This window comes from Salvia miltiorrhiza, chromosome 6 (genome assembly GCF_028751815.1).
Source record: "Salvia miltiorrhiza cultivar Shanhuang (shh) chromosome 6, IMPLAD_Smil_shh, whole genome shotgun sequence".
Classification (NCBI taxonomy): domain Eukaryota; kingdom Viridiplantae; phylum Streptophyta; class Magnoliopsida; order Lamiales; family Lamiaceae; genus Salvia; species Salvia miltiorrhiza.
The window spans coordinates 14357233-14381236 of record NC_080392.1 but is presented as its reverse complement, the minus strand read 5'-3'; the positions used below and the strand labels follow the sequence as shown (position 1 = coordinate 14381236).

General features: G+C 38.5%; 2 protein-coding genes across 3 annotated transcripts; both read left to right on the top strand.

Annotated features, from left to right (window-relative positions):
* Positions 1-3143: 3143 nt before the first annotated feature.
* LOC130988866 (protein POLYCHOME-like) lies at positions 3144-5275 on the top strand. 2 transcript variants are annotated; one of them, XM_057912832.1, is made up of 3 exons: positions 3144-3429; positions 3884-4342; positions 4554-5275. In XM_057912832.1, exons 2-3 carry the CDS (start codon positions 3896-3898, stop codon positions 4920-4922), a joined length of 816 nt encoding a protein of 271 aa, XP_057768815.1. In that variant the 5' UTR covers positions 3144-3429; positions 3884-3895; the 3' UTR covers positions 4923-5275. The 2 variants fall into 2 exon arrangements, with proteins under 2 accessions (XP_057768815.1, XP_057768816.1); XM_057912833.1 differs by having other exon boundaries at positions 3144-3437.
* A 6642-nt stretch (positions 5276-11917) lies between these two features.
* On the top strand, positions 11918-14595 carry LOC130988865 (uncharacterized). Its single transcript, XM_057912831.1, has 5 exons — positions 11918-12627; positions 13324-13408; positions 13493-13662; positions 13849-14123; positions 14196-14595. Exons 1-5 carry the CDS (start codon positions 12255-12257, stop codon positions 14370-14372), a joined length of 1080 nt encoding a protein of 359 aa, XP_057768814.1. The 5' UTR covers positions 11918-12254; the 3' UTR covers positions 14373-14595.
* The last annotated feature ends 9409 nt before the right edge of the window (positions 14596-24004 follow it).

Genomic DNA, 24004 nt, shown 5'->3' with positions numbered 1-24004 from the left:
ATTATCAGCTGGACCCCAATAATGCTCAGTTGTTTGGTGATCGTAAACGTTCGGATTTGGCTCATCCCATGAAGGCCAACCCGTTGACTGATGATTACCCCAAGTGATCGACGGTTCAACAATTTCTTGCGCTGGTGAATCTCCGGCTTATAGGTCTAAATAAGCATATCTTTGGATTGCTTCCAATTCGTCCCCACTTTCGAATATTGCACTAGATTCACCTCAATATGCGGAAGATTGAGGGAGATCGAACGAAGGAACATACACTCCTCCACTATATTCGTCTTCGACAACATAAATCTCAGGAAAATGTGGCTGGGACACCAACAACTGAAGCAAATCATTGTCATCGGCAAGAAGATTTTTACTGTATACCCTGCCATTTAATCTCTTCGTCAAATAATACAAGCTGTAATTAGTGCTCAATGAATTCTCCAACATCAGGTGATTTATCATGTACAACGTAGTAGCCATGGTGTCTCCGAAAATATGTAAACTCTTAGAAGAGCCGCCGATGTACTCATAACCATTGAAGACACCTCCATAATTAACCACAAAGTATCTCCCATATTCATTCATCTATAGAAAAAATAATAAATAAATAAATATATGATGTAAAGGGAATAAAATGTAAAAATACAACATATAACATGTTAATACACTTGAAAAATATCTGTCCGTCCGGGGAAGTTTCCGAGGAAAAGTGTCCGGTCGTGTATTACATAATATGTAATAACACACGGCCGGACACATTTTCAAGGACACTTGTCCGGGCGGACACATGATTTTCGAGCATATTAACATGAGTTATGTAGCAATATATATGTATATAACTAAAATGTAAGTAATAATTACTAATTAATACTTTAAAACATGATAGAATGTGCTCTAATTCACATATATTTCCTTCAAACGTAGCTTTAAATCATAAAGTATGCTATAATATGCTAATAATTCACATAAGCATATAGGATCAAACAAAACATTGAAAATAAACAATAACCAACTTAAATTACATTTCAAACGTAAAATGACATACCTTTAAACGTTCGGATGAGAGAATTCACAAATAATAGCTTCACCACTTGGAAAATATTATAATTTCTATTGAATTTGAGTGTTTTTTCACTTTGCAATGGAGTGTGTCCGTCTAGATCTCATATATAAACAAAGATTTCTTCATTTCACGTGAATTTCAATGAAATTAGAGTGTTTGACATGAATACTTTACTGACAAGGCTATTTCACATCATATTTGTCGTCTATCATCAATTTTTTTTTAAAAAAATTATGTCCATTAATTAAAGGTTTTAGAAGTAAATCGTAGGCTAATTAATCAATGGAATATAAATACTAAAAATTAACACAATCGATATTGGCACTCAAAACACACAATGGATTAAAAAAAAATGTGTCCGACCGGCGGAAAAAACAAGTGTCCGGCCGGTGAAACCTTGTGTCCGGTTGGACACTGGTTTTTTCCGGTCGGACACATTTTTTTATTCCATTGTGTGTTTTGAGTGCCAATATCGATTGTGTTAATTTTTAGTATTTATTTTCCATTGATTAATTAGCCTACGATTTACTTCTAAAACCTTGGATTTTAATTCAAAAATAAATAAATATTATATTTTGTTTGAGTCTTTCACTTTTTCCAACACTTATTTGACCGATTTCAATCTTTAAATTGATGACATTGATGTTTTTCTTACACTTTAACAACTTTTGTAAGGCTTTGTCATAGATGTGTAAGATCTTTTGTGGAAAACAATGCACAACCATCACATTCAAAGGGCATTTTCGGTGGTTCACACAATTAGGGCATAGATTGCTTTTTATAATAAGAGAGGGCATTTAAAAAAAAAACATAAGGGATGGAGCATTTTAAATTTCCACTCCAAATTTGTTACTATATCATAACCTCCAAATTTAACATAATTTCTCACCATTTCTTAAATTATCACTAAAAGGTGGTACAACTGAGTGTACCGTATAATCGGGTTGTCCCGCACCCAAACCCTGACCCGCATCCTGACCCAAATAGTGTAAATAACATTATTCGGTTATACAAATGACACTGCTTATAATTGACACTCTTCGGTTATATAAATGATATTGTAATATTTTAAAATGTTATGGTGTCATTTAAAATATTATAGTGTCACTTACAATTTTATAATGTCAATTACATGAAGTGTTATTTATATTTCTGAATAAAGTCAATTATACATAGTGTCATTTACAATGTTATAGTGTAATTTATACGTAGTGTCATTTGTATAACATAATAATGTCATTTACACGATTTGAGTTAAGATGTGGATTTAGATCAGGATACGAGTCAGAATTTAGATGCGGGTCAATCCGATTGTACGATACACCAGATTGTACCCATAAGCACCTCTTAAATTATACTCCCTCCCTCCCGCCGAGCTTGAGGCGTTTCTTTTGGGCATGGAAATTAAGAAGTTGTAGATTAATGTTTTAAATGTGTAGTATAAAAGTGATAAAGTAAGAGATAGAAGGTAATAAGGGGTGCAATTAGTTTTGTAAATTAGTGCTTTGGGCATGTTTGATAGCCCTAGATAAAGCAATATAGATAAATAATCATATCTTATCTAAGCGTTTAATAGCAATATTGATTAACAAGAAGGCTCGCTCTTATATCACTGTTCCACTGAGAAATTTAATATCTCATTCCCCTGGTATTATTTATCTAAGTTTTATTTGTCTAAGTTTTATTTATCACCCTTTATCTCAATTTATATATCAAAGACACCCTAAATTGCCTAATTTTTGCCAAAAAAAAAAAAAGAAATGACTCAAATTCGGTGGGATAGTCCGAAAATGAATACGACTCAAGCTTGGTGGAACGGAGGAAGTAGTATCTTTTTTGAGGGGTCTTAAATTATAGTATCAGTAGTACGAATTATAAATGTATCACGCATACCATAATTAGTGTAGATCAATGTAGTAACAAATCTTAATATTTTTCAATTAAATTGTTTCTGCATTCATGAGTTTACTAGTTACATGAAGTTCAAAAGTAAGCTGGATGGGCAAAATGGTAATTACAGATCAAACTTGACCTACCGCTTTAAAACAAATTTGAATTTCAACGGAAAAATATCGCCATCATCCCGCTTTCCATTTTTGCTGAATTTCAAATTTCACTTCATTTTCGCCAGAGTTTTTCAGTTCCATTTCTGCTCAATTTCATTGTATAAATTGCCGCCCACTTCCATTTCCGAAACTCGCCATTTCACCTTCCTTCTCGGCAACTCCTTCTTCATCTGAACCCCTAGATTCACAAATACTCACACTAAAAAGGGGGGAAAACTTGTCCGTTGATTCTGCTTATTACTCGTCTGAAATTTCCTTGCTTTCACCAAACGAAGTAATCGGATAGATCCCAGAGAGTTTTCGAAGGTACTAAGGTGCTAAATTTTTTGCTATTTTTTGTTCTGGGGTTTTCCGAGTTCAGTTCCATGCTGGGAAAGTGACGGTTTTCCGTGGGAAATGAACCGGGACCGGGTCACTGAGAAATCATTTTTCTCAGTGTAGATTGGTCAAGATTTGATGAAATCTTTCTATGTTCAGTGGGTTTTAACCCTTTTTTTGTTATGTACTATCTATTAGCACAGACGATTAGATTCGTAGTGATAAATTTTTAACCCTAATTGGAAAAGGCTTTAATATTTCGTAAGAAGTTGGCTCTAATCTTCCTTGATTAATGCGGGTTTTTATTTGAATCTGTGGGTATAGTTAGATTTGGGAAGTTGATGGAGTAATTGTAGTAAAAGGCTGAAATTTCCCATAAATTGTTGTGAATTTATCTTGATATTCTTGCATCTGATCATACTTAATTACCATGGTTCTGAAGTTATTCGACAAAATGCCTGAATCGAGAGATCGGCTGTCGAGGCAAGACAGCATCATAGCATCTTACAGCCGAAGGCGAGTTTCAAGAGCTGGTGATTGGAATAATGGAAGGGGAAATCCGATAGCTTTTGTTCTTGAAGATGATAATGAAGAAGGGCAGAATGCAGGAACACCATTCCGGTGGAGAGATACCACGATGGCCGGGAATCCCGGATCAGCTGGAGTAGCTGCTGGAGGTGCTTTTGGGACCCCAAGAATTAGGCCTCGAAACTTGTCACCGGTGGTGGGAAGTGGTCGTAGCCGTGGAGGTGCCTTTGGGACTCCGAGAATTAGGCGCATTGCGCGGCTGGCAGGATCGGAGAACTTGTCACCGGTGGTGGGAAGTGGCCGCGGAGGCGGAGGTGCATTGCCTGCTTGGTATCCCAGAAGGCCTCTCAATGACATCACTGCTGTAGTGAGGGTAATGCTCAATTTTCTTGGAAAATCCATTTCCATTTGTGCTCTTTTTTAAAGATGATTGAATTGAATTGCTTCTAACTTTGCAATTTCATCACTGTGGTGAGAGCTTTATATCTTGTAAATGTGGTTTCAAATGCTAGATTACATGTGATTGCATTTGTCTGTAGTGTGAGAGAATTGGCTATGCATTTGAACTCTCTCTCTCTCTCTAGGCAATTGAAAGAAGAAGAGAGCGAGGAGGAGATGGTGAAGGCCTACAAACCATCCAAGATAGGACATCTAATGATCAAGCAAGCACACCAAGAGCTCATCTTGAGCACAACAAAGCTATGATTTCGCCACTACTGGCGTTTTCAAATAGGTGTTTCCCGCCAAGCATAGGCAAAGTTCCAAAGATATTGCTCGATATCACACATCACAAGGGAGGCGCAACTTGTTTTACACCACAGAAGACGCTCTTGAACAGCATAGACGCAGTCGAGAAGGTGGTGATGGAGGAGCTTCGGAAGATGAAGAGGACTCCCTCTGCCAAGAAAGCTGAGAGGGAGAAAAGGGTCCGCACATTGATGTCCATGCGCTGATGAGAGAAAGCTCGTTTAGACTCGACCAAGCTCGTTTGGACTCAACCAAGGTTGAGATTGCAGGATTTTGATATGGGGGACATGGCTGATGATCATCAACTGATGATGATCCAACTCGGGGCGGTGTCATTTCTTGATGACGAGATACCAGTTGTGTTGATATATTTGTAGCTTTTCTCATGCTGCAAATCACATTTCATACTCATTTATTGAATGTGTCGTTAGGATCAGTTTGGCAGAAACAGATTCATATTCATTGCATATGAAATTGATTCTCGATAAAGATGTAAATAAAGGCTTCATAGCTACTTTTCGTAGAACATGAATGTTTAAACATCAATTTTCTGACTTTAGTTAAATGTTTGCTTATTCTGTATTTCCGTCCCAAAATCCAAGTTAGGATTTTGAGTTATCTTCAACTTTAGTCTAGTTATTTCTTTTTTAATTTAGACCATCTCCAACCTTACTCTATTTTAGCTTCAAAACCTATTTTAGAGTTTAAACATGCTCCAATCTTACGCCATTTGGTGTAATGAATAATGTTGTGCTATTAATAGAATGACATTGTTCATTATCCTATACTTTTGGATTTGTTTTATTATTACTTTCTCTGTCTCACAATTAAGCATTTATTTAAAAATAACACAAATTTTAGTTAAATGATTGAGTATCTTGTGAGAGAAATAAGTGTCTCGTCTTTATAAGAGTATTAAAGTGATTAAAGTTGAATGATAGACCTACATTATAGGGTTTTGTGAATTTTTTTTACTTAAAATAAAAATATATATTAAATTGGGGGACAGGACAAAACTATAAAATGAAAATATGGATACTAAATTGTCGGATGGAGAAAGTATTATTATTAAGCAAATTGTTGGAGATGAACTTGACTTGGATTATTTTAATTTTAAAATTGTTGTATAATAATGTTGATCATTAGAGATGCAGCTAATTGGTATGATGTACTCCCCCCGTTCCACGAATCTTGACACGTTTGAGTTCGACAAGGGAATTAAGGAGTTGTAGATTAGTGTTTTAAGTGTGTAGGTAATAAAGTATAAAAGTGATAAAGTAGGAGAGATAAAGTAATAACTACTCCCTCCGTCCCAATAATGTTGTCTCATTTCTTTTGGGCACGGAGATTAAGGAGTGTGAAATTAGTGTTGTAAACTAGAAGGTTCCACATATTTAAGAAGAAATTAAGTATGGCTTAAAATTATCTTGTATCTTCTTCACCTCCCCCCGACGGCAACAGTAGGCGGAGCCACACCTGCGCCACCTCCTTCCCCGGCGTCGGCACAGCCACCAGCCTCATCGCCGCCTCTCTCCATCCGGAACAGTGAACAGAATCAAGCAAAAGAACAAGAATAAAAATCAAATCCAAGAACAATTTCTTCAACAAATTTTTGCTAACCAAGAACAGAAAAACCAAGAACAAATTTTTCATCATCTTCATTAACCAAGAACAAAATCTGGAAAAGCCAAGAACAGAAAAGCTAAATTTCTTCAACAAATCGTTAACCAAGAACAGAAAAGCCAAATTTCTTCAACACATTTTTCATCGTCTTTGCTAACCCTATGGCTGTACAGTCGCCGGAATCGAAGGGGTGGCGTTTGGATGTGGGGATTTAAGGCTCAGAGGCGGAGAGAGAGGTAGAGACGGCAGCCCGTCGCTGTTGCTTTGCCGAAGGGAAGCTGATGGCGAGGCAAGAGAAGAGGGAGTTTAGGGCTTAGATCTGTGCTCGATAGATTTACAGAGGGGGAAGGAGGGAGGCGGCGACGGTGGCGGAACAGAGGAGGAGCGAATTTATAGAGGGAGAAGAGGGAGGCGGCGACGGCGAAACAGAGGGGAAGAGAATGGCGGTGGCTGTTGAGTTACAGAGGGGGAAGAGGGCAGCGGATTTATAGATGGGGAAGGTGGGAGGTGGTGCCGGAGGAGCAGAGGGGAAGGGAGCGGCGGCACCGGTGATTTACAGAGGGGAAATGGTGGAGAGAGGGAGAAGGGGGAAGGTGGTAGAGAGAGAGCCGTAGATGTGTAGATGTGATTTAGAGGGGGAGTTTAATTAGAATCATGTTTAAGTAGAAGTTAATTAGCCCTTAAAATTTACCTAAAAAGGAAATGAGACAAGATTATTGGGACAAACCAAAAAGGAAAGTGGGACAAGATTATTGGGACGGAGGGAGTATTACCTTATTTGAAAATGTGTCAAGATTCGTGGGACGGCCCAAAAATAAATACGTGATTCGTGGGACGGCCCAAAAATAAATACGTGTTAAGATTCGTGGGACGGAGGGAGTAATATAATAGGAATGGAATGACTATTTGTATGTTCATTCCATTCATATGATTTGTTTGTATGCCTTTCGACTTTCCATCAATAATCACCACTTTATTCATTTCAATGTTCATTTTATAAACACACCGATCATTGAAAATATTATTTCATTCTCACCATCCTTTCATTCCTATCTTATTTATTTTCATACCGTTAGCCTCTTTAATGATTTTTCATTCCCATATTCATTCCACAGACACACAATTACTAAAAACGTCATTCCATGTAGTCTTTGAAAAGTTTGATATTGAATTGATTACCAACCTTGTTAAGTTGTACAAAATGAAGTAACTAAGAGCATATCCAACGTCGGGTCGATAGCCTCGGATCGACACAGGAAACACGGCGCACTAAGAGAGCCGCAACAGTGCGACCCCGGTTTGATAGTCCACCTCGGGTCGATGAGCTGATTTTGTTAAATGCGTGCTTTTGACGCGCGCACAGAATAATTAAAAAAATTAATGAAATTTCAGATTTTAAATTTTTTTGGAGAAGACGAAAATGGTTGGGAGAAGTTTCTCTTTTGGTTTTGGTTTGGGGCGGTGTGGGTGGGGATAAGGATGGCAACGGGCCGGATCTGGACCGGGTCTGGCCAATACCAGATCCAGATCCATTTTCATATACCAGATCCAGATCCGCGGATCTAAAAATTTTGGATCCAGATCCGTCAGATCCACGGATCCGCGGGTCCAAATCCATGGATCTACTGTTTTCAAATTAAATTCAAAAATAAATTCACAAAATCAACAACATTTAATATCCATCATGAAAAATATTGTACAAAATCAACAACATTTAATATCCATCATGAAAATCAAGTCATCAAAATATCAAAATAAACAAATCTCAATGCATGAGTCTACGAGAACAAGTCTTCCCCAATCCAAATTACATTTCGTAAGAATAAAAGTCATCATCCATGGCACAGCTACTTTCAACATCATCGACATCCTAAAAAAATAAGAATAATGCGACTCTTGCATGTAGTAATGCAGAATTATTCTAATTCCTCAAATACCATGATTGGAAACAATTAATACTCCTGTGGCCACACTTTGAGAATTCATAATTAATCACAATCTCTCATTTTCATTCTCATCTCATATTCTCTTCAACTCCAAAACAACCATGGCAGCAACTTATGCAAAAAATTTCGAATAAGAAAAATCAGAAATTCACAATCCAAATCAGAACCTAATAACCTAAGACAAAACATTCATAAATTTTGAATATAAATCAATTCAAATCAGAATCAAAATTTCAGTCATAAACATGCTCAAAATCAAAATCTAACCTTTGATTCAAAACATCCTGTGGTAGATAAGCTCATGGCTAAACGACGCCGGAGGTGGAGTCCTGCGGCGAGCCGAACTGGAGTGACAAAAAGGCGGTGACCGAACTGGAGTGACCGAGAGGAAAAATGGACTGGAGTCGCACGAACCGGAGCGTGCTACTGCTGTTCCCGCCTTCGCCGACGGCGGGCGGACGAATTGGAGAAGGGGACCGGCGATGGGAGTGAAGCAGTTGGAGTTGCACGAACTGGAGTGTGCTGCACTGTTGCTGCTATTCCCGACTTCTCCGGCGGTGGGCGGGCGAGCGAATTGGAGAAGGCGACCGGCGATGGAGGTGAGGCGGCGTAACTGAGGCCGAGAAGGAGATGGGAGTGAGTCGAGCGATGGAAGAGGTCAGGCGGCACGGGAGTGAGAAGAAGTGAAGAACCGAGAGGGGGAAGAGAGATGAATTAGAAATTAGGTTTTCAAAGTTGTTCTAATTTTTTTTTATTTTTAATTTTTAATATATCTAATATTATTAATAAAATAAATATAAAAAATAAATAATATATTTTAAATTAAATCGGATCCATGGGTCGGATCCGGATCTCAAATGTCAAGATCCAGATCCAGATCCGTTTTAGAAAATGAGATCCAGATCCGAATCCAGATCCGCGGATCCAAAAAATTGAGATCCAGATCCGAATCGGATCTGGATCCACAGATCTGGACCGGGTCCAGGATCCACTGCCATCCCTAGGTGGGGAGGTATTGTGTTAATTTTTTATAATTCCTTTTACATATTATTTTAATTTTAATTTTTGATTTGTTTTAAAATTCTAAATTTTTATTGCAATTTTAATTTTAATTATGTAATTTTTTTCAGTTATTTAAATTATATAATTTTTATTTTTAATGTAATATTTAATTTTAATTTCAATGAAAATTAAACATTTTAATATAAAAGTGTAAAAATTGAAATTTTGGTGGAAATGAGGATTTTAGCACCAAAGAAAGAACTATGCATTGGAGGAGGAGGTGCTTAAGGTGGGTGGGTCTTAGTTTGGGTCTTAGATGGTGGTCCCCACCTAAGACCCACCCCTCTCCAATGCAAAGGTCTTAGTTTGGGTCCAAAATCCCCATTTCCACCAAAATTCCAATTTCAACACAATTTTGCTAAAATGTTTAATTTTTCATTGAAAATAAAATTAAACATTACATTAAAGATAAAAATTACATAATTTAAATTACTTAAAAAAATATAATTTAAAAATCTTAAAACTACATAATTCCCCGACGCTTGAGCACCTCTTGAATCAAATGGTTGTGCCATGTCAATTGAGCTTCGTTCATATTCGAAGTATCCATCTTGAGGATCTTCAAATCGAGCTCTTCCCTTTTCACCGCCGCGAGTGTCTTCTTGGCCTCGGCTATGCCACCAATTTTGGCCGAATGTTCCTTCATTTCGATGGCGACTTTCTCAATTTCCTCGGAGTAAGACAATTGTATGGTCGTGGAAGATGCTTTTCCCTTCTTGCCCTTGCCTTTGTCGCGCTTTGCCGCTTTCGTCCCTTGGGGCCTCGTGGTGATGCTCGGCTCCGATGAAGTACTATTACCTTCGCCGTCGGATCCCTTCGACTTCTTGGTGGAGTAGACATCTGTGGCTCCCGTCATGAACTTTTGACACTCGCGGAGGACTTTTCAAGCGCTCAAATAGCCGAATCTCTTCTTGTGGTGAGCCTCGAACATCTTTTGGGCGGCTTCGGTGATTTGATCATCGCTCATTCCGCTACCCCAATTGTCGTGGTATGTTTTGTAGTAGTCCATACAAAAGTCGCGTCTCCCTCGAGACACGACCGAAGTGGGATTTGATAACATCTGCCTTACACGTAGGAGCACCCCGCGATTTGAGGGCGTTGTATTTCTCAAAGATTGAGCCCCAATATTGGTGCAACTTTTGGCTAATGCCCAAAATTGGATTGTGGGTAGCCTCCGCCCACAAGATGCAAATGAGCTCCGTCTCGTCGCCGAAGTAGTTGGTGCGCGTCACCTTAGGCTTCGCCTCCGCCTCTTCTTCTTCAACGGTTGGCAATCCTCGTGGTTGAGTAGTAGGCACACCCGAAGCAAAGACGTTGGAAGCTTCAGAAAATGGAGTAAACCCCATCATCGGTTGAGTAGTAGGCACACCCGAGCTTCCGCCGCATTTCTCTAGATAATCGTCAGATTCACGATCCATTGAGCAAAATTTGAAGAAAAATATAAAACTTGGGAAGAGATGGAAGAATGATGTGAGAATATGAAAATTGTGGGAGATAAATACATATTATTTATAATAGAAAAAAAGCAAATAAAAAAAATAAAAAATAAAAATCCTACAAACTAGCCGTTCAGCAACGGTAAACAAAGGGGAAAAAAAAGAAAAAAAAAGAAAAGACCTTCCTCGCCTTCGTATCGGGTCTCCGCCTCGACCCCGCTTCGACGCCGCGCGGGTCTCGCCTCCAACCGTGTCGATCCCCCTCTTCAACCCGAGCACTGGAGATGCTCTTATAGCACCAACTTAAGCACCTCCCATTGGAGATGCTCTAAGATGTTTAATAATTGTGTGTGTTGGTCAAGAAGTAAGGCTTTAATGACTAAAGCCAAAGATCTTGGGTTCCAATCTTTTGTGGCGCGACCTTTAAATTTCTTTATTTAATACTGTTAATTTATATAAAAAAAAGATGTTTAATAATTTACACCAATTATTAATGTTGAAACTTTTCTTTATATTTAAAAGTTGGAGATAATTTACTTTTGTGATAAAATTCATTTAATGGGATTCTCTTTTGATTTTCTTTTTTGACTTGAACAAGGAAAAGAATTAGTGATTTTTTAAATGCCAAATTTATTGTTTTGTATAACAACTATGGCAACCAAAAAGAAAAAAAAAAACCCCACTTAAGTTTGAACTTAATTCCCTTCTTCTTAAGACTATATAATTTATTTATTCAAAAAAAAAGACTATATAATTTATCGTTTGAAGTTTTAACCCAAAACATTATTTCAATATAGAAATGGAAAGATAACCATAATCTTGCCAACTTAAACCTAAAATTAAATATTAGTCCATGATTTGTGTCGAATTAGGTATGCAATTGACACCTCAAACTTTATCTCAATCCTTCAATCTTGCACAATCATCGAGCCAAAATTATAGACAAAAATCAGATAAATTTTATGGATATAGTGAGGTGGCGGCGGGCCCTTAATCTAAATCCGCGGTGTCACACCACCACCTTCTCCGCCCCCAGTTTCCAGTTTCCATCTCTCTCTCTCTCTCACACACACACACGCACACGCACACGCACACGCACAATCTTCCCCTTCTCCGGATGGGTCTAAGCCTAATCGGGCGGTCTTAAAGTGTATAAGTTATTGTTATTTCGATCCCAACGTAGTCTTTTTGCCCTTTACAGATTCGGCGCTCTCTCTCTCATCTTGTTGCAGCCTGCAGCAATATTGCCATTGTTGTATTGGAAATTTCAGCTAGCTAGATCTGAATTTCATTTTGTTGTAATTATTGATATACTCTACTCTGTAAAGAACCTTTTCCCGCCCTCGACATCTCTGGTTTTGGTGTATCAATTGCGATTTTGATGTGGGATTAGCTCGCAAAGCCTAAAATTGATGGAAAAATATAGTCTTTGTTGATTTTGAGGTGTACCCTATTATTCGTCTAAAAAGAAATGGTGGCTGTAAATATGGGCACCCTTTACTATGTGCTGGATCATGTGTATGGTGCATTGCTGCACAGAACAAAGATTAGCCCTCCATTTTTCTCGAGGGGTTGGGGTGGGGCACAGCTTGAGCTTTTGGAGAGGATGATAAATCAATTGTTTCCCCAAATAGGTCAGAATTGGCCTCCCGCTTTGGTGCAGCCAGTTTGGAAAACTGTTTGGGAATCCAAGACTGCTTGTCTGAGAGAAGGGGTGTTTAAGACCCCTTGTGATGAGGTGCTTCTCAATGCATTGCCCCCTGAGAGCCACACTGCAAGAGTTGCCTTTCTCTCTCCCAAATCCGGCCAGCCGCAGAGGATGGCATGTGTTGTTCATCTTGCTGGTATTTCATTTCATTCTATTTGTTTGCCTGGTGTTTATTGTGTTTTCTTCGATGTTGGAAAATTGTGGGATTTGAAATTGTTTGACTTGGATTTGGAATTGGTTGTGTTCTTTGATGACTTTCTAGGTAATCCTGCTGTGTGTTTTGAGTATTGGTGATTGAGTTGAGGAGTTGCATACTGTTGTTTTGTGATTGTGCTCTGTGGCATTGACATTACCAGTAAACTAGTGAAAAACCTATGAGTTGAATGATGGTGTTGGATTTAGAATTAGGTCGTAGTTGATTAAGTGAATGGCGCTAGGGAAGGATTCATGGTAGTATCAATGAAGTTTTTGATTAGATTTAAAACCTTACCTAGGTGCTCCGAGCCTTGTTTTTCGTGATATTGTTTTCATTCATCACTAATAACGGGATGCCTGTGTTCTACTACTGCCTGGATGTAGATTCGAATTGGTAGTGAATGTGTTGCTGTGCAGACATTGGCACATATGTAGATGCTCAGAAATATAGAAACACAAAAGATGACTATAGAGAAAGTGTTCTTCTTTTTCTTCTATCTATGTTCAGTGAAACAAACTTGTAAGATTTTGACATATGCAATTGCTCTCTTGTGATTGTGATAAAAGAATAAGATTATTTGGATTAGATAGACATGAGAAATGACGATAATGGCGTGGCATATGTCCTTTGTTTCAGGCACAGGAGACCATTCATTTGAGCGGAGGTTACGTCTTGGTGGGCCTCTGCTGAAGGAAAACATAGCAACTATGGTGCTTGAGAGGTGAAGTGGAACTGTCTTTTACCTAATAGCTCTTGCAATGCACAGATTTTCATCAGGAGTTGTACTGAAGCCATGAATTTGCAGCCCCTTCTATGGAAGAAGACGTCCTTTGCAGCAGCACGGTGCAAAACTGTTGTGCGTCAGTGATTTGCTCCTATTAGGAAGAGCTACCATCGAAGAGGCGCGTAGCCTTCTGCATTGGTTAGACTATGAAGCTGGTTTTGGGAAAATGGGTGTCTGTGGACTTAGCATGGGTAAGACACACAGCTTGTTTGCTTAGCTCTTGAAAGAATTTTTATAGATTTTTGTGATTGATTTATTTTGTTAGTCGTGACATTGCATACATGTTTGCAGTGAAATATGTATGTGAATGTAATAAGTACAAGATTGTTTTGTCAGTTTTTCTCTCTTGCCTTTGAATAGTTTGTGCATGAACATAGGCGGAGTACATGCTGCTATGGTTGGATCCTTGCATCCGACGCCCATTGCCACACTCCCGTTTCTTTCTCCACATTCTGCTGTTGTGCCATTCTGTGAAGGGGTATTAAAGCATGCGACTGCCTGGGAAGCTCTTAGAGAAGATCTTGCTATGCAGAAAATTGCCTTGACGATCGAGGAAGTGAGGGAACGGATGCGGGATGTGCTGTCTCTGACTGATGTCACGCGGTTCCCTATCCCCAAAAACCCCAATGCTGTTATATACGTCGCTGCTACTGTAAGCAACATATATATGAATTTTGAATTTCTTGATATATAGTTGAGCTAAATTGTGCCCTATTATTGTCAGGACGATGGCTATATCCCAAAACACTCTGTATTGGAGCTTCAAAAGGCGTGGCCGGGATCGGAAGTAAGGTGGGTTTCGGGCGGCCACGTTTCATCTTTCATTCTACACAACGGGGAGTTCCGTAGAGCCATTGTGGACGGACTTAATAGACTGCAATGGAAGGAATCACCTTCATGATATCATGCTACGCGTGAAGATGATACCATGATAAGTCTTCTTTGCCTCTAACTCACATTTGTATGCTAGGAGCCCAACAAAGTAATTGAACTGAAGGGTTGCTTTTTCTTTTCAGTTTCTGATTTGTCTTGTTAAAGGAAAATATCAAAAACTCAATAAAATTGTTAAATTGTTCATATAAGTTTGTTCATTTTGATATGAAAACCTCCTTCATTTGTTGCTAGTGTTTGAATGAGTTCTGGTATAGAGTGTATATATACTCATTCATCGGATGTTTCAAGAAGACGTCTATTTTTGTTGATAGTATCTTTGGTGTCTTCTTTGACATGTTTAGGTGCTCAGTCGTAGGATAGACTGCAGGAGTATTGATTGTTGTAGACATAGTCTTGTGTCGGGGAGTCGAGGATCTTGATGGTAGGAGGTTTGTTAGCTAGGGACGTTGCCTTTAACGTGCATTAATGTGATTAGAATAGAAGATGAAATACACTTGTGTAAGACCTTCAGAGGGGCTAAATATCTGGATTCAAGCATATATCCAAAAGATATACTTGTAATTTTAGTGGTGTTTTATAGTCTACTGTTATTGGTCATGACCCGTGTGATCAGTCCGTCTTCCGTTCCCTCGCCTCTCTTGACTATAAAGCACCCGACAGCGGTCATCTCATTCCTACAAGAACTTCTCTAGGAAAATCCCAGATCCTTGAGTGACTTTTCCATTGAGCTGCATATTTCAAGAAACAATGTTGAAGGGTTAGATATAGAGGGTGTTTTGGCGAAACTTATTTTAGAGAGCTTATAAGATATTTTAAGAGCTTATAAGATGTATTTTTCGAGATCAATCTCACATAGATGAAGGCGGTCTTTGAAGAGATCGATGAACTAGTTTTCTTTGGCCTTTTTGTGCAAACTGAATTTTCACCTGCCTGCAAACTGAATTTCTACAATCTGAAAATCTTGTCTTTTCTTCTCTAGTTATATGAAATTCCTTGCAATAAACAATGCTCAAGTGTGTGTGTGTGTGTTCTGTTTGAAGATAAGTGACAACTTGTTCTGAAGATCAAAAGCATCACTCTAATTATGAGGCTTGTTTCTTTTTTTTTTGGCTAAATGAATTTTAATTTTGAATAATAACTCAAAAACTTATTAGTCTGCATTAACCACCACAAAAACATTGAGATCTTAAGAACTTGGTTCAACGAAAAAAATAAGTTGTGAAAGTCCACGTGGAATACCTTGCTACATGCATTTCCTAGAAGAGCCGTTAATGAAGCCTGCTCACGTGGAATACCTTGCTACATGTATTTGAATTATAATGATTCCTAAATATCTCAATGAGATTGAGTATAGCAGGATATTCGAAAAAGAATCATCTATATAAGTAAGATGTGAGGGACACATCAATTTTAACACTTAGGTGATGGCTGGGATATTCGAAAAAGAATCATCTATATAAGTAAGATGTGAGGGACACATCAATTTTAACACTTAGGTGATGGCTGGTATGCAGGATTGGAATTAGAAGAGAATGAAATGAATTTTGGAATGGAATGACAATGTGAATGGAAGGTAATGAAATATAGGATTCCTATGGTTGGTATTTACAAGGAATGGATGAATAGGAATAAAATAAAACTAACATAATAATAATAAAATTATTATTATTATTATTATTTATTATTATTATTATTATTTTATTATTATTATTTATTATTAGTATTATTATTATTATTATTATTATTATTTTATTGATTATTGTTTAACTATTATTATCATTTATTAATTTACTTTACTATTAACCATTAATTGTTTTATATTATTAAATTATTTTATTATTTTACTATTATTATTATATATTATATTATATTATATTATATTATTATTAAAATTTTTATTAATTATTAGCTCATCATCATTCATTAATTTACTATTACATTATTTATTTATTATTATAATTATTTTATTATTTTTACTATTATTATTATTATATTATTATTAAAATATTTTATTATTTTTATTATTACTATTATTTTTTTTTGAGTAATCTCATATCCGTGGGAATACACAATACCATGGGGGAAAGGAGGAATGGCTAATCCGATATACATGGGAATATGGATTCCATCGGGAATGACGATTCCCATTATAAAAATTGTACCAACCATAGGATTGAGAATGAACGCACTAATCACCATTTCATTCTTATTCCATTCCTGCATATCTTAGTGTTAAGAATCCAAAGAATGTCCATGGCATGCAAATGACAAAAATGTGAAGAATGGAATGAGATTGAGATATTATTGTGTCAATAATGTTGTCTTGGTATACACTAAAAAATAATGGACCAAGTTCTACAATCCACCAATATATCCGATAAAGAAAATCTCGAGTTTGAGTCCAATGGCAATCTACGACCCTGACTTTGTGCTTCGTGCTTGGTTTTGGTACCGAGTTCGAGTCTAATTTTTTGGGCATGTTTGTGCACATGAGATCTCATCCTTGTTAGTCAAAAGAGACAACTTTCTATTATGGCTGCAATTAGTAAAAAAATGGGGGCAACCACCAAGTCAAAAAAGGGTGGCTTCCACTTTTGCTGCAAATTTACTTCAAGCTTTGCGGCTCTCAACCTTTGATCTTTGCCTATAAATTGAGGCCTTCACAGCAGTATGAAGATCACCCCAAAACCCCCAGAACAACACCAGAGAAGGGTGTGATATTAGAGAGAGAGAAATCTTGTGTGAGGATAGCTTCTGAGTGGAAGTTATACACGAGTGATAAAAGTGAGTTGAGAGATAGTCTCTGCGTAGGCAGATACAAAATACAGTGTGGTATTTTTGTTGTACTCCTCCTTTTGAGATTCTCTAATATATTGGTGTGGGTCCGTGGACGTAGGCAGTTTGGCCGAACCACGTTAAAAATATCGGTGTCATTTTTCTTCTCGTTTCATATCGGTCGATATCCACAATATTGAGTCACACTTGATCCCGGGCGGAATTAGTTGTGTCTAATTTCCCAACAACAATCCTGGGCGGAATTATTGGCGTATTTAATTCCCAACAACTGGTATCAGAGCCACGGTGGTGGCAGATATTTTCTGATGTTTTTCGCTGTTACTATTCACCCGAATAGTGAATTCCGTGAATAGTGAAATTTGTCGGCGGTTCCGATTTGTCGACAAAAGGTGTTCTAAACACGGTGGTTAGCTGAAAAATCAGAAACGATCCAAGGAGTCCAGATCGAGTGGGAGCAATGTCGACAGACGATAAAATTTCCAAAATTGATAAATTCAACGGTGTGAATTTTGAATTTTTTGGAAAATGCAAATGGAGGATTACTTGTACCAGAAGGACCTGTATAAGCCCTTGAAGGAAAATCCAGAAGTCAAGGACGCGGACGGAGCAAGTCAAGGAATGACAGGCAGAGCTCCAGAATCCACAAGAATTCCAACAAATCAAAGTCTATTGAATGTTGGAACTGTGGTCAGGTCGGGCACTACAGAACGCAGTGTAAAGTACCTTCAAAGGGAAACGAGAAAAAGACCGAAGCCAATGTTGTGGCTGAAGGAGAAGGACGTGAGACATATTCCAGAGTTGAGGAATAACTTGATCTCCGTCAAGCAATTGTCGAGAGAAGGATGTGATACACACCTCTCAGGTGATTATTGGAAAATCACTAGGGGCGCAATGATTCTTGCACGTGGCAAGGATACTGGCAGCCTATACACAGCGATGAATGCGTGTGTGACAATTGCAGTTACTGATAGCAAGAAGAATGCAAATTTGTGGCACCAATGACTTGGGCACATGAGCCAGAAAGGGCTCAAGTATATGCATTCGAAAGGGAAACTACCAGAAGAGGGTGAGTTTCAACACAAGTGGTAGAACTCTGAAGCAAGTAAAGCTTGAGTTAGTCCACACAGATGTTTGGGGCCCAGCAGCAGTTTCATCCATTGGCGGAAAGTCTTACCTTTGTGACTTTCATCGATGACCACTAGTGAAAGGTGTGGTTTACTTCTTGAGACAAAAGTCAGAGGTGTTTGAGGCGTTCAAGAAGTGGAAGGCCATGGTGGAAAATGAAACTGGCTTACGGATAAAGAGATCCGATAATGGCGGAGGATACGAAGATATGGCGTTCAAGAAATTTTGTTACCAGAATGGCATCAAGTTGGAAATGCCAGAGTCACAGAACGCATGAACCGGACGTTGACAGAAAGAGCTAGGAGCATGAGGATACATGCAGGACTGCCAACACAATTTTGGGCAGAAGCTGTCAACACAACGGCATATCTCGTTAACCGTGGGACATCTGTACCATTGGAGTACAGAATACCGGAGGAAGTTTTGAGTGGCAAAGAAATTAAACTTTCTCACTTGAAAGTATTTGGCTGTGTCGCGTATGTACACATTAGTGATATTGCCAGGAGTAAGCTCGACTCCAAATCACTAAAATGTATTTTCATTGGATAATGGTGGAGATGAGTTCGGGTACCGTTTTTGAGATGACAAAAACAGGAAGGTCATCCGAAGCAGGGACGTAATATTCAATGAAAATGTGATGTACAAGGACATGAATGCAGTGCAGTTCACCGACACAACAACGGAGGATCCAACATATGTTGATCCAGATGATACTGCAGAGTGCAGTACATTGAAGCAAACATATGAAAGTTTGCAGACGGAGGAGCCCAACTCTGAGGCTGATCCACCACAGTCTCCAGTTCCAGCTCTAACTCCTATTCCTAGGAGGTCATCTCGACCTCAGGTTCCTTGTATCGAAAGTCTTCCTGATAGTGTGGTCAGGCAGCGAGTTCCGTTGAGTGGTAACGGCGGTGCAAGATATACGGAGGTGTACCCCCAGTGAACTCACGATTGAATCCGGTGGTTCCTTGTATCGAAAGTCTTCCTGATAGTGTGGTCAGGCAGCGAGTCCCGTTGAGTGGTAACGGCGGTGCAAGATGTACAGATTGTCGTTCGAGGGAGGACATGATGTGGTCCTTGGTTTGAGGGGAGGATTTAGGAGAAACAAAGTGAATTCTCGGGATGAGAATTTACAGAGACAAGCAAAAAGGTGTTTTGCAGTTGTCTCAGTCCAAATACGTTGATCGAATCTTGCAAAGATTCAACATGAGCAGTGCTAAGCCGGTTAGCTCAGCGTTAGCTAACCATTTCCGCCTATGCAAAGAGCACTCTCAAAAGACAAAGGAGGAAAGAGACTTCATGGCTAAAATTCCTTACGCCTCAGCCGTTGGAAGTCTGATGTATGCCATGGTCTGTACTAGACCAGATATCGCTCATGCAGTGGGAGTTGTGAGAAGAATTATGGCAAATCCTGGAAAGCAGCATTGGGAAGCAGTAAGGTGGATATTGAGATATCTACGTGGATCTACTGATAGATGCTTGTGCTTTCGACGAGGTGATGTAGCACTACAAGGTTTTGTAGATGCAGATTTTGCCGGGAGGTAGATCGCAGGAGAAGCACTACCGGTTATGTCTTTACAGTTAAAGACAGAAAGGCTGCTGCGTTGATCAAGGTGTGAAGACAGATTGAAATCAGTCTTCAAGTGGGAGATTGTTAGTCAAAAGAGACAACTTTCTATTATGGCTGCAATTAGTCAAAAAATGGGGGCAACCACCAAGTCAAAAAAGGGTGGCTTCCACTTTTGCTGCAAATTTACTTCAAGCTTTGCGGCTCTCAACCTTTGATCTTTGCCTATAAATTGAGGCCTTCACAGCAGTATGAAGATCACCCCAAAACCCCCAGAACAACACCAGAGAAGGGTGTGATATTAGAGAGAGAGAAATCTTGTGTGAGGATAGCTTCTGAGTGGAAGTTATACACGAGTGATAAAAGTGAGTTGAGAGATAGTCTCTGCGTAGGCAGATACAAAATACAGTGTGGTATTTTTGTTGTACTCCTCCTTTTGAGATTCTCTAATATATTGGTGTGGGTCCGTGGACGTAGGCAGTTTGGCCGAACCACGTTAAAAATATCGGTGTCATTTTTCTTCTCGTTTCATATCGGTCGATATCCACAATATTGAGTCACACTTGATCCCGGGCGGAATTAGTTGTGTCTAATTTCCCAACAACAATCCTGGGCGGAATTATTGGCGTCTTTAATTCCCAACAATCCTCCCATTAATCTCTTAACTGCATCAGGTAAGGCTCCCACAAACCACTAGAAACGTCCTGTTATAATGGAATGAGTCCCATGAGTTATGTTCGACTATAACTCGACAAACTCCCTTGCATTAGTGGGGCTCTAACTCTACAACCACTCCTCATGGTGGACTATGTCTACATATAAGATAGTCATTTATGCATTAGAAACATCACGAAAATCTGCATCATCTTTCTACATACATACCATTACATTCACTAGCCGAAGCTTTATTCTCGCCTCATTCCACTTCGTCGAAATTCATCTGTCTGTGGTGTCACTAACTACGAGACAAAATCGTTTTATCTTTAGGAGCGACACGCCATGTCGTTAACACTACCATAATATATCTTGTCTTGTTGATAGAGGACTCCATGACTCGACATTCTGCATTCTATCTTGAATTTATTTTACTTGTAATTTTGAATTCAATTTATTTTTATTGTATTTTAATCTCCTATATTTATGGTTTCACCTTAATACTCCTGCAAGATATTATATTTCCAACATACGGTCTTTGACAACCAGCTTAGCACCGTCCTATACTTGTCGAGAAACCTACTTCAAGGCGACATCTCAATCTTGTTTGGGGCCAACAAGACCGTTCAAATTTTAGAAACATGTTTGAATTTGAGCCACAACAGGATCATGGGCAGCTGTTGGGAACCCCATGGAATATCAGGTTTTATTTTGATGATATCAAAATCCTTAGGTTTAATTTGTAATAGACTAGAACTGTTTTGAACTCAAGTGTTAGAGTTCGTTTCTAGTTTAGTTAGCAGTTCTAAAGACTGAAGACTGAAGACTGAAGGACTGAAGGATTGAAGGACTGAAGACTGAAGATACCAATTGAAGTATCAGTTGAAGAATCAGTTCAGAACTGATTACTTAATGCGTGCTTCGAGGACTCAGCAGACTGATACTAAAGTCAAATATCAGTTAAACATTCTTCCTCAGACTGAACTTCCAACGTTCAAAGGAAGCCACATGCTTATACAGTACAGCCGCATTAAATGCAGAGATCTCAGGATCATCCCTCTCTGCAGAGGTCATTCCTATTTGGTGGCTACTTTATCAGAGACGTCACGTCTCCTGTCTTTCAAGAGAGCCGTTTCCACCAAACAAGGAACCTCGAAGATTGAAGCCTCAGCCCAAATTCGAATTGCTCTCCAACGGAAGAAATCTTGAAGACGTTCTCCACCAACGGATCTATTTAAGACCTCTCCAATAAATAACGCTCGAGTATCAACGACCTTAGCTGAAGCTCTGCCGAAATTGCTACTCAGCCCAAAGCTTAATCTCCCCAAAGCTTGAATCGAAGAAGACAATTCCAAAGCTAAAATCAGTCACTACTGATTACACACATTCTCTTAGACCTTAGGCATATATCTGTTTACTCAGAAGCCCGAATCTTCACCGATTCAACGACCTTAGCTGAAGCTCTGCCGAAATTGCTACTCAGCCCAAAGCTTAATCTCCCCAAAGCTTGAATCGAAGAAGATAATTCCAAAGCTAAAATCAGTCACTACTGATTACACACATTCTCTTAGACCTTAGGCATATATCTGTTTACTCAGAAGCCCAGGTCAAAACTTACTCCAAAGAACTTGTTCTTTGAAGTTTAGTTGGCGAGTTTTTCAAACCTCCTTTCGTAAGAAAGAAACCGAGTGTTTGAGTGAAAAAGAGTTCAGGAATGTACTCTGACTCCGTAAGATCCTAGTGCAAGGTCGTGCTAGGAGTGAGAAATCCGACGCGAGTGAAGCGTGAGTACTGAAGTAAGGTCTCTTCAGTGAAACGGTTGTGTGCACCTGGCAAGCACACGGTTCGGTTTGCAGTTCACCAATTAAGCATTTGCGGAGTGGATTGTTGGTCTGATCAACCGACCGTGGATGTAGGAAAGTGTTTTCCGAACCACGTAAAACTCTCTGTATTATTTACAGCTTTCAGCCTTTACATTCTTATCTGTGTTCTTACTGTTGATAAACTGAATACTGAATAACTGCAAAGAGAAACCTAAGACTAACAACGTGCTCAACCGAGGCTATTACGAAACAAGTTTATTTCCGCTGCGTGTGATATTAGTCTGACTGATCTATCCTCTGATAGCCAGGAAGACTTATATCATCTCTGTTTTAGCAAACTCGACTGAAGCCCTTACGTGCATCAGTTAAGTTCCAGTGACTTAACTGATAACTCCTTACCGAAGAGTTTTCAGTATCGGTCGTCAACCCTGTTTGGTCAAAACTCTTTTCAGTCAACAGGTGTCATAGTTTGCGTGTAAAGTTTCGTTTTGATCTCATTCTTGAGATCCCTCTGTTTTAGAGGAAATTGTGAAAATAGCCTATAGGTGTATTCCCCCCCTCCCATACACCTATTCGAGACCCTCCGGACCTAACAGCAGCCTTCCCTAAGATTTGTCGAAGCTGAATCTACAGTATTTTTAGCTGGCAGATTTCAATTACAGAGCTTTAACGCCCACAACAAATGTTTGTGTGGTTATAATAAAATAGTTTACGAATTTTGTATTATTAGTGCTCGTTTGGTTCAAGTAGAGGAATGAAATCAAATAAAGAAGTGGAATGATAACAATATACTATTATTCTTATTGAGTGTTTGGTTTAACAATGGAAACAAATCACTAGTAAGAAATTATGTTTCTTTTGTTTCCTTTCTATTTTGATGGGTAATATATTGAGTGATTCAATTACCCTCAAATAAGGGTAATGGTCAACTCATTACCCAAACGAAACAACAAGTAATAAATTCAACTTTTTAAAACACTCAACCAAGTATGGGCTTAGTATCACTTAAATATGAAGAACATAGTCCTCACACTTTATTATTCAATAAACTCAGTTGAGCTTGTTTTTCAACGCCTATGTATTGTATGATTGGTAAATAAACTCAAGATCAAAAGGTCTAAAAATTTAAAAAGTCCAATTAATTATGAGTCCAATAAATTTTGTTACATAAATGAGATAATCCCATGGGCCCTAATTAATTGGTTAAAGAAAAGTAGGCCGCTGACCAGTCTTACTAGATCAGGCCACGTCTAATGCTCATTCAAAATCCACATTGTCTAGCCTACTACATATCTAGTGCCCATTTGACGTAACTAGTACGTATTCCCGTACGATGCATGAACCATAATATATTAAAAATATTATATATAAATATTTAGGATTGTGTTATACTAAGAATGTTATTCTCATAAAAAATAAGAATACTAAATCAATACAATCTTCTTTTTCTTAACTGCATTAAAAACTACTCAATCCGTTCACGATAAGTGTAGTCTTTTTGTCATTTTCGTCCGTCCATAATAAGTGCCGTTGATGTGTGTATTTTAATTGTTCACATTCTTGAATTATTTTATGCTTTAATGAAATTTAATATACATGATTTTTGGTGCAGAAATTAAAGAGAAGAAAGCCTAAAAGAAGCAATTTGATGGAATTTTATGAAAGATTTCGAGA

Coding starts and splice junctions, on each gene's coding strand:
- LOC130988866 (XM_057912832.1), top strand. CDS start 3,896: ATGCCTGAATCGAGAGATCGGCTGTCGAGGCAAGACAGCATCATAGCA. Junction 4,343..4,553: donor ACATCACTGCTGTAGTGAGG/GTAATGCTCAAT, acceptor CTCTCTCTCTAG/GCAATTGAAAGAAGAAGAGA.
- LOC130988865 (XM_057912831.1), top strand. CDS start 12,255: ATGGTGGCTGTAAATATGGGCACCCTTTACTATGTGCTGGATCATGTG. Junction 12,628..13,323: donor ATGTGTTGTTCATCTTGCTG/GTATTTCATTTC, acceptor CCTTTGTTTCAG/GCACAGGAGACCATTCATTT. Junction 14,124..14,195: donor TTATATACGTCGCTGCTACT/GTAAGCAACATA, acceptor TATTATTGTCAG/GACGATGGCTATATCCCAAA.